The sequence below is a fragment of the Henckelia pumila genome, chromosome 2 (genome assembly GCF_033568475.1).
Source record: "Henckelia pumila isolate YLH828 chromosome 2, ASM3356847v2, whole genome shotgun sequence".
In the NCBI taxonomy this organism is placed as follows: Eukaryota; Viridiplantae; Streptophyta; class Magnoliopsida; order Lamiales; family Gesneriaceae; genus Henckelia; species Henckelia pumila.
Window position 1 is genome coordinate 7,283,575 of NC_133121.1, and position 16,282 is coordinate 7,299,856.

General features: G+C 32.3%; 1 protein-coding gene across 1 annotated transcript; it reads left to right on the forward strand.

Annotated features, from left to right (window-relative positions):
- Window positions 1-8,715: 8,715 nt before the first annotated feature.
- Window positions 8,716-13,451, forward strand: LOC140881814 (small RNA degrading nuclease 1). Its single transcript, XM_073287407.1, has 12 exons — window positions 8,716-8,946; window positions 9,171-9,350; window positions 9,455-9,544; window positions 9,704-9,772; window positions 10,134-10,265; window positions 10,364-10,480; window positions 10,579-10,648; window positions 10,813-10,913; window positions 11,259-11,384; window positions 11,455-11,583; window positions 12,554-12,649; window positions 12,728-13,451. The coding sequence occupies exons 1-12, from the start codon at window positions 8,914-8,916 to the stop codon at window positions 13,049-13,051; spliced, it is 1,467 nt and encodes a 488-aa protein (XP_073143508.1). The 5' UTR covers window positions 8,716-8,913; the 3' UTR covers window positions 13,052-13,451.
- Window positions 13,452-16,282: the final 2,831 nt, after the last annotated feature.

A 16,282-nucleotide genomic window follows, 5' to 3' on the forward strand; every position in this document is an offset into this window, starting at 1 on the left:
TCTAGACCGTTCAAAAGAAACACATTGCATGAATTAAATTCTGAACTGGTAGAATGACACATGCATAGATCGGGGTTCGGATTAAATTCTTAGTCTAACTTCATTCTTTTTTTAGACCAGTTCGGGAGGTACTATTGTTACCCTGAGAAAATATTTCAACCCGAGCCCGTTTATAATGGGTCTGCTAGATATGACCAGGACTGGTATTTATGGGCCGACCAGGGCTGGGCCTAGTATGCCGTACGCATCTTTTTTATAATTCGAGTGAGACTCTGATACATGTGAGATAAGTATGGATCTTCTCAAATATTCACAAGATAGAGATAAACTTAAGAAGGGTCCAATGGATGAAGAGTCCTAGTCCAGGATATGTTATAATTCTACTAGGTAACTTATTCTGTTTTCTCCTATAAATACAGGTACTGTTATGGTTGTATTCATTATTCACGCACTCATATCTCTCAGTTTTCGTATTAATCATACCCTCTGCCTTCAAGACACTGACTTAGGCATCGGAGGGGTCACGTCGAAAACACTTTCGACGCCCTTGACCTAGTTGTTGCTTGTGCAGAACTTGGTGGTACCCGACCCGACCGGCTCCATAAAGAAATTGGAGGATCCATTCTACCAGACCGAACCCGAGGTAAAATTCCGACATCATCACATATAATTCTCGCCAAATAATATTTTATGCACATACAATATTTGTATCAGAACATTGATAAAAACAAGAATGAATTCATCAGTATTTCGATGTCACATTATGAACAAAATATGTGACCTATCTTTTAATTAGTGCATGAAAATATATATGATTAATATATGAAAACTTAATAGTGGGAATTTCGGTTGATGATATTGAATGCAACATCTCCTATTAAAGTAGAAGCAACTAAATTGTACGGTAATGGGAATCCTCGATTATTTATGTCTTCCAATGTCCGAGCTAATCCAAAAACTGATACGATAGTTGATATGCTTTAATTTACTTTGTGTTGTTGGATATTACATTTTAAATGTCATTACATTACACTGTACGTATTCCATTAAGGACGTATCTTAAAATTTGATTTCTCCTTTTTCTCATAACCTCTTTTTTCTTGTAATTTGTCCTTCCACCTGAGTTTGCAATATTGATGATGGTTTACTAAACCAGGGCCCGGGCCGTCAGGGTAGTGAAGTGGGTCTGACGAAATAACCGGGCTGGTAAAAGATGATATGTGATCTGTCCTTCTCTGATTGAGACGATCTGCACAGAAGAAAAGGGAATGAAAGCACGTTAGTGGGATGCCGGAAGGTTTTTCGGCGGGGCCACTCCGATGCTTAAGTCAGACTTAGAAATAGAGTGGGCTTGTAAGAAAAATAGGTATAGTGTTTTGGAAATTTAGATGAACATACCCTCTCCGATACTTAATGTAAGGTATTTATAGAGTTTAGAGTGAGAGAATCACTCCGCCTTTCCAGGATAGTGGCCACGATCTGGGTGGTGGGTGCAGAAGTTGGCCACGTTTACCTGCCACACACGATGAAGCCGTCAAACTCGGAATTATGGCAATCGTGAGGATCATGCCCCTGAAAAATGGGTCTTGCTCAAGTCTTGAAGACTTGGTCTCTTGGTTTGAAAGGTTCCTTTAGGGTGAGTTATTTCCTTATATCTAAGCTATTACTCCGATTTTATCCAGCCCTGATGTCCCTATCTTTCCATAGGCTTGATACCCCTGACTTCTCGGGGTATTACTACTCCTTCATAAAATAGTCAGACTAGAGTCCCACTCGCTGCCCTGACAAGTCTTCCTTACACCCCTGTCTTTCCATAGGCTTGATACCCCTGACTTTCCGGATTATCACTACTCCTTCATAAAATAGTCAGGCTAGAGTCTCACTCGCTGCCCTGACAAGTCTTCCTTACGCCCCTGTCTTTCCATAGGCTTGATACCCCTGACTTCTCGGGTTATCACTACTCCTTCATAAAATAGTCAGACTAGAGTCCCACTCGCTGCCCTGACAAGTCTTCCTTACGCCTCTGTCTTTCCATAGGCTTGATACCCCTGACTTCCCGGGTCATCAAATATGATCACATAATTCATTCGTTTCAGTTATATAATTGATATATGTTTAAATTTATTTTTAGTCCGTTTCAGATACATGTTTCTTTTTAATATTTAATATTGTCTGTAATTGTGTTCAATTTAATTTCCCAATATCATTAAATAAGGGTGTATTGGGAAATTTGCACATAAGATTTGTTTTCCATGTGATATTCTTAATTTATGTGAAAAAACAAAGATACTATATAATTGAGATTCTGAGGAGAGAAGAATATTATACAATTTTGCATTTATAGGGTACTTTGCATTATTATTGTGTGATTTTAAGTCACCACTTACTTTTATACCCAATTTTTTTATCATGTGAATTCTCCTTTGTTTTATAGTTTTCTTTTACCGTCTAAAATTTTCCCATAAATTATGGGGAAATCATTTTTTTGCTCACGTAAATGGTATGCTTTTTCATTTTTCATCGTGTTTTCGATAAAATTTACGTTGCACTTTGTTTTCATCTTAATTATTTGTCACCGTAATACTTATACGATGTCGAAAATAAATGATGTGATATCATATATTGCTCACGTAATTTTATGTCAGTACTAAGTGAAAAAAGACTAAAATTGAAAAACAATGCAAATTAATGGTTCAAAGGCATAAATTAAGGTCTAATGATGGGATAAAAATAGAAAACGTGCAACTTCGGTGATAAAAAAATATTAATTTTCCCGAATATATGAGGTCTTATTTGTCTTGTTGCTTAATCGTATATCATGTTTTGTCCCTTTTCCGATCCTTTCAATTTTTAATTGACAACTCTAGTTTACACTCACTCGAGTAGTGATTTTACGATTTCAATCACTTGTTAAAGCCTAAAGAGGACAATTAACACAACACAGGTTCGATTCCGACCTTTTGCTTTCCCCAAAAAAATAGGCAGCAAACGTGGGAAAAGATATAAAGTGAGCCACGTCCCACAATTCTACAGAGGAACATATGGAATATTTATCCATAAAAAGGGTTGCCATATATTTATGCATTGCGCGATGTTCAAGTCACATTGAGTAGAACCATGTTAGAAAGATGAGCTTTTTAGCTAATCAATTAACCATGAATATGATTAATTGAAAAGTTGTGTGTATTTTGCGTTCAAACATCTAAGTTATAACCTCGACGAGGTTTCCAAAAAAATAAGTCATAGATGAAAAGATAGAGTCGACTCGATCCGCTAATAAATTTATTGATTGTCTAAAAATTAATTTCAACAAGTTCCAAGAGAGTTTTTTGATGATCGCTTTTACTTATTTTAAAGTGATTCATAATTTTAAAGTTTGTGAGAAACAAAAGCAGAGAGAGTTAAGAAATAGATCCTAAGCTACTACTAGTTAAAATTTAAGCGTTTGAACAATAATTATTTTCAAACTTAAATTTTAGTTAAATGAAAACAGTATCCTTAAACCATATAAAATTGATCTCATTTAATTATCTAAAATTTGATACTCACGCCATCAACAATGTGTTTATATAATTAATATAATGAATATAGTATCAAAATTAATTTATTTTTAATAACATGAATGTTTGAAAAAATGATATGAGATTAATAAAAATATGAAAAAATGACAAAATTTGTATAAATATACAAAAATATTAAAAAATTATGGAAATGCAAATTATATAAAAAAGGTAAAATATTATCTTAAAAGGCAAAATTGCTAAGAAAAAAAAATATCTATAAGATCACTTATTTTTAAATGTTGCAAACAATACCTTAGAAATATTTCAAAACTCTACATAAGTTTTTTAATTTCAAGTTCAAGCTTTTCAAGTGTGAGCTTCTATGGATCTCGAGCTCAAGTTCAACACATTTAAGGAGTGTTTGGTAGAGTTTCTATAAAGTATTTTTTTTACCTTCTAGCTGCATGGAAGTGGTTTTGAGGCATTGTTTGGGAGAGCTTCTTAGAAGCACTTCTCAGCTTTTCCGTTAACAAAAATTTAAAATTTTGTTAACGAAAAGCTGAGAAGTGTTTCCTAGAAGCTCTCCCAAACACGAGTGTTTGTGATTGTTAAATTTTGTTTTAGCATCTACAACTTTAACCCAAAAGCAAGAAGCAAAAATTTGATGCTTTTTAGAGCTTATGTTTTTTCGTTTAAGATATAAAATTATAAGTTGACATTTATACATTAATAAACTTATCATATTACGTATGCTTTTATTTTTTATAAAATTATTTTTTTTATTTTACATTGTTATTACAAGCATTTATATATATATATATATTGCATTTTCATAAATTTTTTTGTACATATATTGTAAATTTATTCAAATTTTGTCATTTTTTATATTTTTATTTTTATTAATCTTATATATTTTTCAAGTATTCATGTTATAAAAAAAATATTTTTGATAAAAAAATTCATAATGTAATAAAAATATATAAACTCATTTTTTATAGTGTTAGCATCAAAAATTAAATATTTAAATAATGGTATGGTTGTCATTTGATTAAAAAATTAAGCTTGGAAGCAATTATTCTCCAAACAATAAAATTTAGCTAGTATTAGTTTTCAACTTCAATTTCCAAACACTCCCTACTTTAGTTTCTCATCAATTTCAAAATAATCTCTACAAGAATTACTTTTAAATAAGTAAAAGCTTTCCAATTAATTCCAAAATACTCTCTTATACCTGCATGTTCAACGAGCATAAGCGGGTTCCAGTTTTCTTCTTTTTTTTGGGTTAACTTTACAAGTTCAATTCCCTGATAATTAATATCCGTGTATCCAAGAATGAGTTTTTAGCAATTTATATGAAGTTTACATTTTTTTCAATGTAGTCCAAATATATATATAAAAAATGTTAACTTTTAAGATTTTAAACTAGGGGTGTGAACGAGGCGAGCTACTCGTGAGCAACTCGTGAGTAGCTCGGTCAAAGCCGAGCTCGAGTAGCTCGAGTATACAATCGAGTTTTGAAACTATGTGATCGAGCTACTCGATAAGCCACATATATATATTAAAAAATAATATAAATAAATATATATAGAAATATAATATATATAATATTATATTTATATATTTATTTATAATATTTATATATTTTATTTATTATATTTATATATATATATAGAGAGTTTTTTTCAAGTGCCCACCTACTATGCCCATCACCATGCCCACCAACCCACCAATGATGTGACACTATTCTATTGGATGTGATAAAAATGTGATAAACTGTAGGTCCAATAGAATAGTGTCACATCATTGGTGTGCATGGTGGTGGACATATATATATATATATATATATATATAATATAAAAGCTCGAGCTCGAGCTCGAGTACTCGAACTACAAACGATCTTGAGCACATATTTTATCACTCGATCGAGCTCGAGCTCGAGTTCGAGTAGTAAAATATGAGCTCGAGTTCGAACTCGAATAGTATGCTACTCGAGATCGGCTCGGCTCGATAACACCCCTTTTTTAAATGAAACCAATCACGCTTCTACGTAGTCATCATCAATCTAGATAAGTAGTGATTAGAGTGGATGCCAGTCGTACATATGGGTGATATGGACTTAATTCATGGCTAAATCAGTACAGCTATATACTCCCTGTTTTATTCTTTATATTTTCGGGCCCTCTTTCCTTATTTTCATATAAACAGCAGACGTTTTCTTTCCAGAAAATGATCCGTTTTTGGTTTTTTTTTTGCGAACAAAGTTTTGAGACTTTTGCATAATAGCAACACTCTATCAAATCTTCTTTCAAAAAAAAAAAAAAACACTCTATCAAATCATTTTATAATTGAAAATTTCCCGAGCAGTTGAAATGGAGGAAAATTAATTATATTGTGTTATTTATATTGGGTTGTTGATTAGAACTTAGAAGATACAAGAAAAATAATATAGCGGGAACGGGAAAATATCAAAATAAAATTTATCCATCAAATAACAAACTTTTTGATTATTTTGCTAATTACCTCGAAATTTGTTTTGCAAATTTTATTCTGTGGAACTATGAAATTAAATCACTTCAAAATTCAAACTATTTGATGGGTTACTGTCCAAAATGGTTTTGCTAGTAATGATTTGCTTAGATGTCAGGCCACTGATGATGGGGCGGTGAGTTATTGCCTAGTGGGCCGTATTGGGCCCACTAGGTCAACAGATATACAGTCGTAGGCCCATTTTAAATGCACTTTAGAATTTAGATCTAGTATTCAAATTTCCATTTGTACTTTCTTCACATGTATGTGTGTGCACATATATAACCAAATAAAGTAAATGTCATATATAGAGTTATAGACTATAGTTGCAATTCTTGGAAAGTTCCCGACAAAATTTGCTACTAAACATGATTACAAATTTACAATGGAAACTCACCTTTTCCTTTTTTTTTTTTCTTTGGGAAAAATTAAAAAAGAGACAATTTCAAGATTTTATAAATAATATAAATCCTAATCGGTGATAAATATTAGGTTAAATTTATCTATATGACATGACAAATAAATTACTCAAAAGGTGAGAAAATAAATTCAAATCGTGGGCCTTTTAAGCCAACAAATTTTTTTTTCTCATGATGGCCAATCTATGGAATTCTAAAAAGTAAACGTACTTCAAAACCCTAACTCAAGTTGGCAAGCACTAAGGGGAGTTTCATTTTGCATGTCTTATTATGGGATAAAGCCTAAGGTCATTATTTTCTCAACCCATTTTTTGGTGGAATAAAATTAATAAATCTCCCTTGTCGCTTGTGATGAATCATGGGGTTCCTAGCTTTTTGAAATTTTTGGGCCCAATTATTGCATGGGTCCAATTATTTGTGAAACTTAAAAAGAAAGTTGTTGCACACAAAATAATAATAAGAACCAAAAGTTTGTCCATTTCTTAAAGACCAAATCGATTGCAAAGCAACCACGCGTCTCGGATACTTTGATTGGTACATGAGTTGGAGTTTTAGTTGAAAATAATTCTGTGGTTAATGGCGTAACACTTTCGGATTCGGTCGATGCTACTTTTCGGATAGTGTTTGAAGGCTAAATCCGAATATATATATTATTGCGTGATGTTCACTTTAACATCGTAATTAGTTTACAAAAAATATGTGCTTGAGATCGAAATTTCCATTTTTTGGATACATGATACCACGCACTACCATTCCTCCACTAATTTGGCAAAAGAAATAACTCTCCCGACCCAAATATTTTCGATTATTTTTCGTTTAATTTATAGCCTATAGGGCAGGAAGTGCTCATATATATTTTATAAATCATACGATTCCCGGCCCATAAGTTTTCACATCCAATTTAACCAAATCTCATCACTTAAGACGAAATAATTTTTAAAGTTCAATCTCAACAATCTTATGAACCAGATATTTCAAAAGTAATTTAAAACATGCAATACGTACTTAATTAAACATATATATATCCACGCAAAATTAGCCCCGAGATGACCAATTCTCCTTCCGCCAAAAAATAGCGCAAAAAAAGAAGAAGAACACATTGTCTTCGATAAAATCACATAAATCATTAAAATAAATCTCCACAAAAGATAACAAAGGAAGATGAACAATAGCAAGAGTGGATCGGATAACATGGCGGAGAAGAAGGTGGTTGGTACAGTAGATATCCGGTCGTCGGCGGGGCAAGGCAAGGAGAGGAGGCCGGTGCAAATCATCCATCAGCTGCATCAACCGGCCGCCGCAGACGGTGGCGTCGTGGCTAACGCCGCCGCTTCCATCGCATCACGTATCCAGTCTGCTAAAGAGGCTGTATCAGGGAAATAGCTAGCTAGCTAGCTTTGTTTTTTTTTTTTTTTCAATTCTTGGAGTATTTTCATTTACCTTGCTAGATTATAAATTCTATTTTATATAAACATTTATTGCAATTACAAATATTGTTTATCATGGAACATTTTGTACGATTGAGTGAGTACTTTTGCGAGAACATTTTTTTTATATGTACTTTTAATATTTACCAATAATAATAACAAGAAATATTATGGTGCAAATTAATCGTGTTAAATAAAACATGATCAATACATATATATTTTTTATTTCATTTTTAAATTTAAATTGTACAATTGCAATTTAATGTGAAACTCAAAAACTAAAAAGAAAAAAAAAACTGTATACTACTTGAATTTGGATAGTTGTTAAACTCGAATTTTTTCATGTTAGAAGAATTAAGAGCTTAGAAATTAGGGGATGCCAAGTGGTTTAATCCTTAAATAAATTCGTCAAGAATGGATTACAAAATTAATTTTGTGAGACAATCTCCAATTACTCCTACTCGAGTTCTGATTCATGAAAAATATTGTTTTTTTATGTCAAAATATTAAATTTTCACTCTATATATGGATTAAGTTGACTTGTTTAACGGATAAATATCTGTGATATCGTATCAAACTAATTATATTTACCTAATGATTTTTAATATGATAATTTATCGTAAATATTTATACTAAGATTGATCTATAGTTCAAATACAAATTTGAATAAATAAACCAATTGTCCGTAAAAAAGAAATAAAAAACAAGCCAATTGTAATAATAAAATATAAAACCATCCATAAAAAAAGGTATATCGGATTCGGACTAAAAAAACGGCCCAAATTTTACCGGGCCCAATTTGAACGTAATCATGCCTTGTCGGCAGACGAAGTGAGAATTTTGCCGATAAAACCCTAATACCTCTTTATTGTAAAACCCTAAACCCCAATCCTCTAGACCCTGACGCCATAATTCAAATTAAGGATTGGATTTTGTGCTTGAGAACCACATGATCGTGATAATTGGGTTTTAAATTGAAACAAAACCCCACTCCACTTGAAACTCTTAACACTTTGTGGCTTCATTCTCGCAGCTCCAATGGACGAGATTATCGATTCTGCAAAAAAAGAGGTATTCTCTAGTTGTTACTTTAATGTCTTGTATCATTTCAGTCATGGAGCCCCGAATTGTCTTGCTTTAGTTCAACCATGGTCGCTCGGTGATTTTTTTACAACGAGATGGGTATTTAGTGGGTTTTTTTATATTCCCTGATTGTTTTAGTTGTTTTCTGTGTATTTTTTTAAAAAATTGAAAGCAGTTTTCTTTTTTTTGGGTTTTTTTTTTAATGTTGCTAGGTGTTAGTTGAAATGGTGAAATTGGCGCAAAAGAAAGAAATGGCTGGGAGTAAAGGTCAATGGAAAGATTTTTTGAAAGTTTATGATAAGTATGGGACAAGCTTGAGTGACCCATCACGGAGAAATATTGATTCGTTGAATGCATTTTTGAGAACTTTTACCGAGTCTGATGACTTGAAGGTAAAGTTAGGATGATTTACTATTCTGTTTTCTTGATAAGAAGAAAGTGCAAGATATTGGTCTGCAAGTTATGAATTCGTTATTATCCCAAACTGCATTTTCAGTTCTTCAAGAAAGTACTGCAATGTCATTCCGATCGTGACAAGGTGGAACAATTGAAGAAAACTTCTCCTGATGATGAAACTGCTGAGGAGGTTTCAACCTGATATTTTTTTCAAACTCTTTAAGACTTGAATTTTTTGAGTGTGGTCTGCGTTGGCTCCGAGTTTATTTTTAATGAAATTGATGTGTGGAAATTCTATTTTACTACCATCTTGTGTGGATTGTTAATTAAGCTGCTTTTGTTACTGCAGAAGCTGGTCCGTTTAACTTTAATGCATCCTCAGTACCCCGTCGACTTTTGCTTCCCATCATATGAGGAGGTTTGCTCGTTTAAATTTGGTCTCTTTCTTTTTTCTTGTCTGCTTAGTTTCATCCTATTGAGTAATTTATATTCTCTTATTGTTAGAGAAACCTTCTCTCTCTAAAGACAGGCACATCAATGTTCTAAACTTCTAAAAAAATAAAATTTTGAATTATGCTTCAACCTTGAAGTACATGGTTAAGCACCAGCGTCATGATACTAGATGGACGATGAAACATTTAAAACCATTAAAAAATATGTAGCGTTTTTTTCTTAATTTTTGTACAGATGCTTTGTGTCAGTATTATGGTTTTTTTCCCTTATGAAGTCTGATATGGTGATCTGGCTTGTCCTTAATTGAATTTCTTTTCGTGGAACAGGAGTGGGTATCCAGTAAAAAATCCAGGATCATGAAATCGACAAAAATGCTTGGCGTTGACTGTGAGATGGTTCTTTGTGAAGATGGCACTGAAGCTTTGGTGAAGGTGTGTGCTGTAGACCGTAATTTGCAGGTAAGCTGCAGGGCAAATCATCTGTAAACACCCTTATTGCTTCCTCTGGGAACTTCTATCTGTTTGAGGTCAACAGCAATGAAGTTTTCGAATTTCAGGTGAAACTTGATGCAGTTGTAAACCCCAACAAAGCAATTGCAGATTTCCGAACTGAGATAACTGGAATGTCTGCAATTGATTTGGATGGAGTTACTTGTTCTTTGCCAGATGTACAGGTATATTTTACATTTTTAGTTTTCTGAGATACATGCTATCATCATCATTATTTTATTATTATTTTGTTTAATTAATATTTTTTTTTGTGGCACAACAGAAATCCATGAAGAAGTTATTGTCACATGGTACCATTTTAGTTGGTCACAGTCTCCATAATGATCTTCAAGGTCAGTTGAAAAGCATGACATCAGATTTTTTTTCTAGTTCATGGTTTTGACTTATTTTAAACGCTAGCCACTTCTTATGGTTAATTATTGCATAATTTACTTGTTTCCTACCCTTTAGTTTACTCGTGTTTCTTATTCGATGGCCTTTTATATTTTACGTGCAGCATTGAAGGTAGACCATGCAAGAGTGATTGACACATCTTATATTTTCAAGGATGCAAATAGACCTACTAGAAAGAAACCGTCTTTGAGCTTGTTGTGTAAGGTTGTTATTTTCTTAAGAACGTATTTTAAAACCTTTGTACTTTTACTCATCATGAACTTTAAGAGTGATTTCATGTACATTGTGGTTTGGGTCCTGGATGATCTGTCAACCATTACCCTCTCGCTCTCTATATATCTCCCCTTGCCTTTAGATTGAGTATGGCACTGGACTTCTTCCTCTTTAAACCCTTGTTGGCTCTGGCCTACAGGAAGATGGCTCGATTTTACGATATGGATATATAATATTTCACTCATCATATGCAGCTTTCTATATTGTTGCGTTGCCATATAGAGGCTGATAATGAGCAGTCATGATTGGTTTTATGATTCCTATGTTTTATGGTAGGCCAAACTAGGTTATGAGCTTCGGAAACCAGGAAATCCTCATAACTGTCTGGATGATGCATGTGCTGCAATGAAGCTCGTCTTGGCTAGATTAGAGGGCAGAGTTGATGATCTTATCCCAGAGGAGGTAACGCACGACGTTTTCTGTTATTGTTGACTGAATCAGAATATGTAACCTATTCAATTTCTTATATTAGGTGAAAGAGTTGGATGCAAGAAGAAAGGAAATGGATGCAGGAAGGCTATTTGTGCACAGGATTCCTGTCAATGTTCTTGCCAAAGACTTGCAGATAGTTATTCCTGGGAACTTCACCTTTCAAATGAAGGTACTTTTTACTTCATCTTTGGCTTATTTGTTCTTTGAGATACTTTAGCACAGCTTTTGCTTAAAATGAGATTGTTTCTTTTTGTAAACAGTTTGTAATAGTTGTACAAAAGAAATAGTGGCCAGAAATTGACTCGATTCTTCAGTGTCTTGGTTACTTCTTTCTGGGAATCCTCTAATCTCAATTCTCAATGGTGGTCTATTTAAAGTTTGGCCACATGATTTCAAATATATTTTTACATCTATTTCTGAGTAGCCAGGCAGTACTGTGGTTGAGCTCTTACTATTGGCAACCAACACAAAAGAGCTCTCAATTAATTCAATTTGAGTAGGGAAATAAGGTTTGACTTTTCATCATAATCCTTGGCAGCATATGATTTCCAAGCAGTTAATGACAGGAAGTGCATTTTTTGAGTTCTTTTTTCTTTAGAATTCTTGTTTGCTATTTTTTTATCATAATTATTCTCATTATCTTCTGCTTTCTGTGGAAATCATTGTGATTACATGCCTATAATGAAATACCCTTGATAGTAAAATCCTTCTGGCAGTGAATGCCCGCTGTTGATTTGTTTAAATAGCAGAATTTGAACTTAAATATGTTGTATCGTTTATTGTTTATTATATGATAATATGTTGTATCGTTTATTGTTATTGATTTGTGTAAATTGCTGTTAGCATGTGACTGTCGTTTATAACATTTACAAGTCTTTACCAGAGTGTATATACTCGGGCAACATTTTTAGTTTTACAGTCAAATGACCTCTGATAAATTTGTGTACCCTATGCATTGTGATGGAGCGAACTTCATTCTTATAGTTTGTCAAGGGTTTGCATTGTGGTTGTAAAGATGAAACAGAAATTTCATGCCTAATTTTCAATGAAAATAATTAGTCCTTGTCTTTCTATAAATGTCTGCAATCATTTCCTTGCACAAATATTAATTGTTGATTTTATTTTATTTGTTTTTTTAGATAAACAGGAAGAATACATATTCTGCCTTCGCGATATTCAGAAATATGGAAGAGGCAAATGAAGCATTTGAGAACCTTGAAGGTGACATAGAGAAGGTATGCAGTTTTTCTATTCGCAACAGCCGTCTTGGTATTTTATTTTTCATGTGATTTGATAATCCAATCCTTTTGCAGGACTCAAATGGACGGCCGCAAAAGCTCGTTAAATTTAAGCTCGATTCAGGTTTATCTGGCAGTCTCTGTGTTTGTAAAACTTGCCATGATGATTCTGTTAAACAATTGAAATCAAATAAGAGATCGAATGGAGACGAGGACATTTCAGGGAGTTTAAAGAAGACGAGAACAGACCAACCTTGCGAACCAATTCAGGACACCAATCAGTGCCAGGTACATTTAGAAGTGATCCAAAGATTGAAAGAAGAACTAAGTCACAGGGATCAAGAAATTTCAAGTTTGAACAGAATAATCGCTGCACTCACTAGGAAACAGGGTCTCTGAGTCCTCCCATCAACAGCGTCTCTTCAGGTTTTTAGCAACTCTAAATAGGCGTTTTGAGGTGTTCGAGTAGGAAGTGATTTCTTAACATCTAAGCCCTCCGCTGATTACATCACGACCCTCTCTTTCCATTATAAAGTTTCTCGCCATTTGAAGGATCGACGTGAGAATCACCGCAGATGATGGGATTCTGGAGGCTATACGATTTTTTTTTTTGCTCGAGTTATATTTATGACAAGAATCAGTGTATTGTCAACGTTGGAGCAAGGATTCCCATTTCCATTTGATTCATATTTAATGATGTATCTTGTATCTCTTGTTTTTTGTTTTATAAAAGATCAGACAGAAAATCATGTCAAGAAACTGTAATTTTCTCTCCTTGAATTACACTTTTAGATCCTCCATTTGATATTATTGCATTTCGATTGAAGGGTAGTAGATTAATACCAGTTCACGAATTAATTTTTTAATACATATAGGGTCCGTTTGGAGTGAGAGATAAGATAAATAATATAGAGATAAATAATACATTGTAATAAAAAATAAATTAAAAAAATAGTTAATATAAGATTAGATTTGATTGATAGATTATGGTTTGTTTGATTTGATTGGTTATATTTTATATAAAAATAGTAAATTATCATCTTATCCTTTTTAATAATTAATAAAATATAAATAATATTATTTATAAATGGTAATATAGTAATTTAAATTTAATGATTTGATTAATGTAATATAAATAATTAATGATTTGATTGATGCGATATAGATAATTGAAACATTGATAAATAATATAACAAAAAAAACGTGAAACTAGATAAGATTATTAATGCATAGATTAATAATCTATAACATCAAACACACCCATAGGCTATAATACATATTTAATAAATTCTTAATATAAAATTATTAGCTATTTGTTTTTGATTAAATTGTATGTCTACAGTAAAGAAACCGTTTAATTAAATTCTGTGACATATACATGCATGCATGCATGTGGAAAATAAAATAAAAACAAAAACACTATTATTCATATAATAGATTAATTCATTACAAACAGGGGCGAAACTAAAAAATAAATAAGGGGAGACTAAAAAAGTTTATTTTAATAATGATCGATATTCCGTGTCAGATAAATTTTGGGAGTGGGATCGGGTCGGGATCCGTCCCGTAACCCTCTTACTTGATTCTCGTCATGATATGAATTGAGATTTTTTTCTCTCCCGATCCCGTAGCCGAAAAGTGTCGGACCCAAATGTTCGTTCGGGATTCCGTCGGGTAGGGAGAGGGAATTCCCGAAAAATATTTTTTAAAAAGAAATTCTATGAAATTTTTTTTAAAAAAATTATGAATAAACTCAATTACTCAAACAATTTCTTAGTATAGTACAAATAAATTAAAATTTCTTTGAATATAACCATTAAAAACTAAAATATTTTTTTAGTATATTACAAATAAACTAAAACAGCTACATAGTTAATACAATAAAAACACATAATTATTCGAAATAATAAAAAAAAATGAAAATTTATAACTCAACATTCATATTAAAACAAATAAATATAAATATAAAAAAATAATTATTTGAGAGATAGTTATAAAATATTAATATTTAAAAAAAATATAAAAAATATTTCTATTTTTTTAATTAAAAAATATTATTAATATATTTGGATCGGGTCAAAAATCTCGTCGGATAAGGTTTTTAATCCCGATCCCGTTTCCGAAATTGAGAAAAATCCCAACCACCCGGATCATGAAAAATTCAGAACGAAATAGGATTGAGAATCGAAAAAAGTCAGCAAATTTTATCAATTTTGTTAGCCCGGGATAAATTTATATCCCGCGGTATGAAAGATCAATTTAGATAAGAAATTAATTTCTCCCATAAATATTGAGTCGTGGCTCACGCAAAGATTCTTGATTGCCATGTTGATGGTCACATTTTCCAATGAATTCGTAGCGTTGAATCTGGACGTATTTTTGGGACATTGGGTGTTTTCGTTCGGTGGTCAAAACTGCCGCCCTAACTTACTTTCTATTTTGGGAAAATTAAACATCCCATAGTTTTTATTATTTTATAGAAATATGTTATAAAATTAAACATCCCATAGTTTTTGGGAGGCAACTTTCATATTGTAACCCTCATAAGATTTGGTCAATCCTCGACATTCGGGAAGCCGATAGCTTCGTTCGGTTCACTTCTTCCTACTATATTTGAAGTATTTTTCCCACGTCTTCAATAATATTATGTAACGATAAAAATTTCTTCCGATTTTTATAGAAATTCATTGTATACATGGGCGGATCTATTAAGGAACAAGGGGGGACATATGTCTCTTCTTGAGTTTTGATATCAAAGTACTAGCATGTCCATATATTTTAAAATTAAAATTATGCACATAAAATTAAGTCAATTATATCTAGAAGTTAAAGTTTACCACTCCGTATGTCATTTAAAAATCGTCTTCGTAATCCATTGGGAAATGAATATCTGAATGATAGTTCAATTACGTGTATTGAAAATGATATATTTTTTAGTTAATTTGTTTGTGTCTCGATTATATAGGTCATATTTTTTTGTTTTTTCTCAAATATATAGGCTTATATATATATATAATATATTTAAAAATCTTGTTTCTAATCTTCTACTAATATACTCCTATTAAATAAGTTTTGAAAAAAATGTAACCATTTTTTTTGGGTGACGTGTGAACCCGCGGTCGCTACCTTTTGGTGCGCTCTGGGTAAACATTCGTACTAATGCAATAGCCTGCAAACTACGCTAGTCGGGTAAACCACACTAGGCAAGCTCTGTGTGACAGACTATTCCAAAAAGGTGTTGACAAGAGAAATCGAACTCCTAACCATTTTTGAATGATTCAAGCAAGGATAAGATATGAATTTTGTGTGTAAATTTATTTTTTCAATTATTTTTCTTAATTTGTGAGTTTAAAAAAGCAATTCTATATAATTGAAACAATATCTTTTATGTTTGGTTCTTTGCCCTCGCTCGATAAAATTCTTGGATTCGTCTCTATTGTATAGGACACATATATGTGCGTAAACGTTTATTACCGTCATAAAAACATTCCAAATGCAGCACACGAAAAGCTATTAATCACTATAGGATTTTATTTAAGAGATACAATAATTTTTAAATCAAATATAACAATACATAGATGCGACATGGATGGACCGATGAGTTAAAAAGAGAAATTGAATAACAAAATA

Coding starts and splice junctions, on each gene's coding strand:
- LOC140881814 (XM_073287407.1), top strand. CDS start 8,914: ATGGACGAGATTATCGATTCTGCAAAAAAAGAG. Junction 10,481..10,578: donor GTTCTTTGCCAGATGTACAG/GTATATTTTACA, acceptor GTGGCACAACAG/AAATCCATGAAGAAGTTATT. Junction 10,914..11,258: donor CTTTGAGCTTGTTGTGTAAG/GTTGTTATTTTC, acceptor GTTTTATGGTAG/GCCAAACTAGGTTATGAGCT.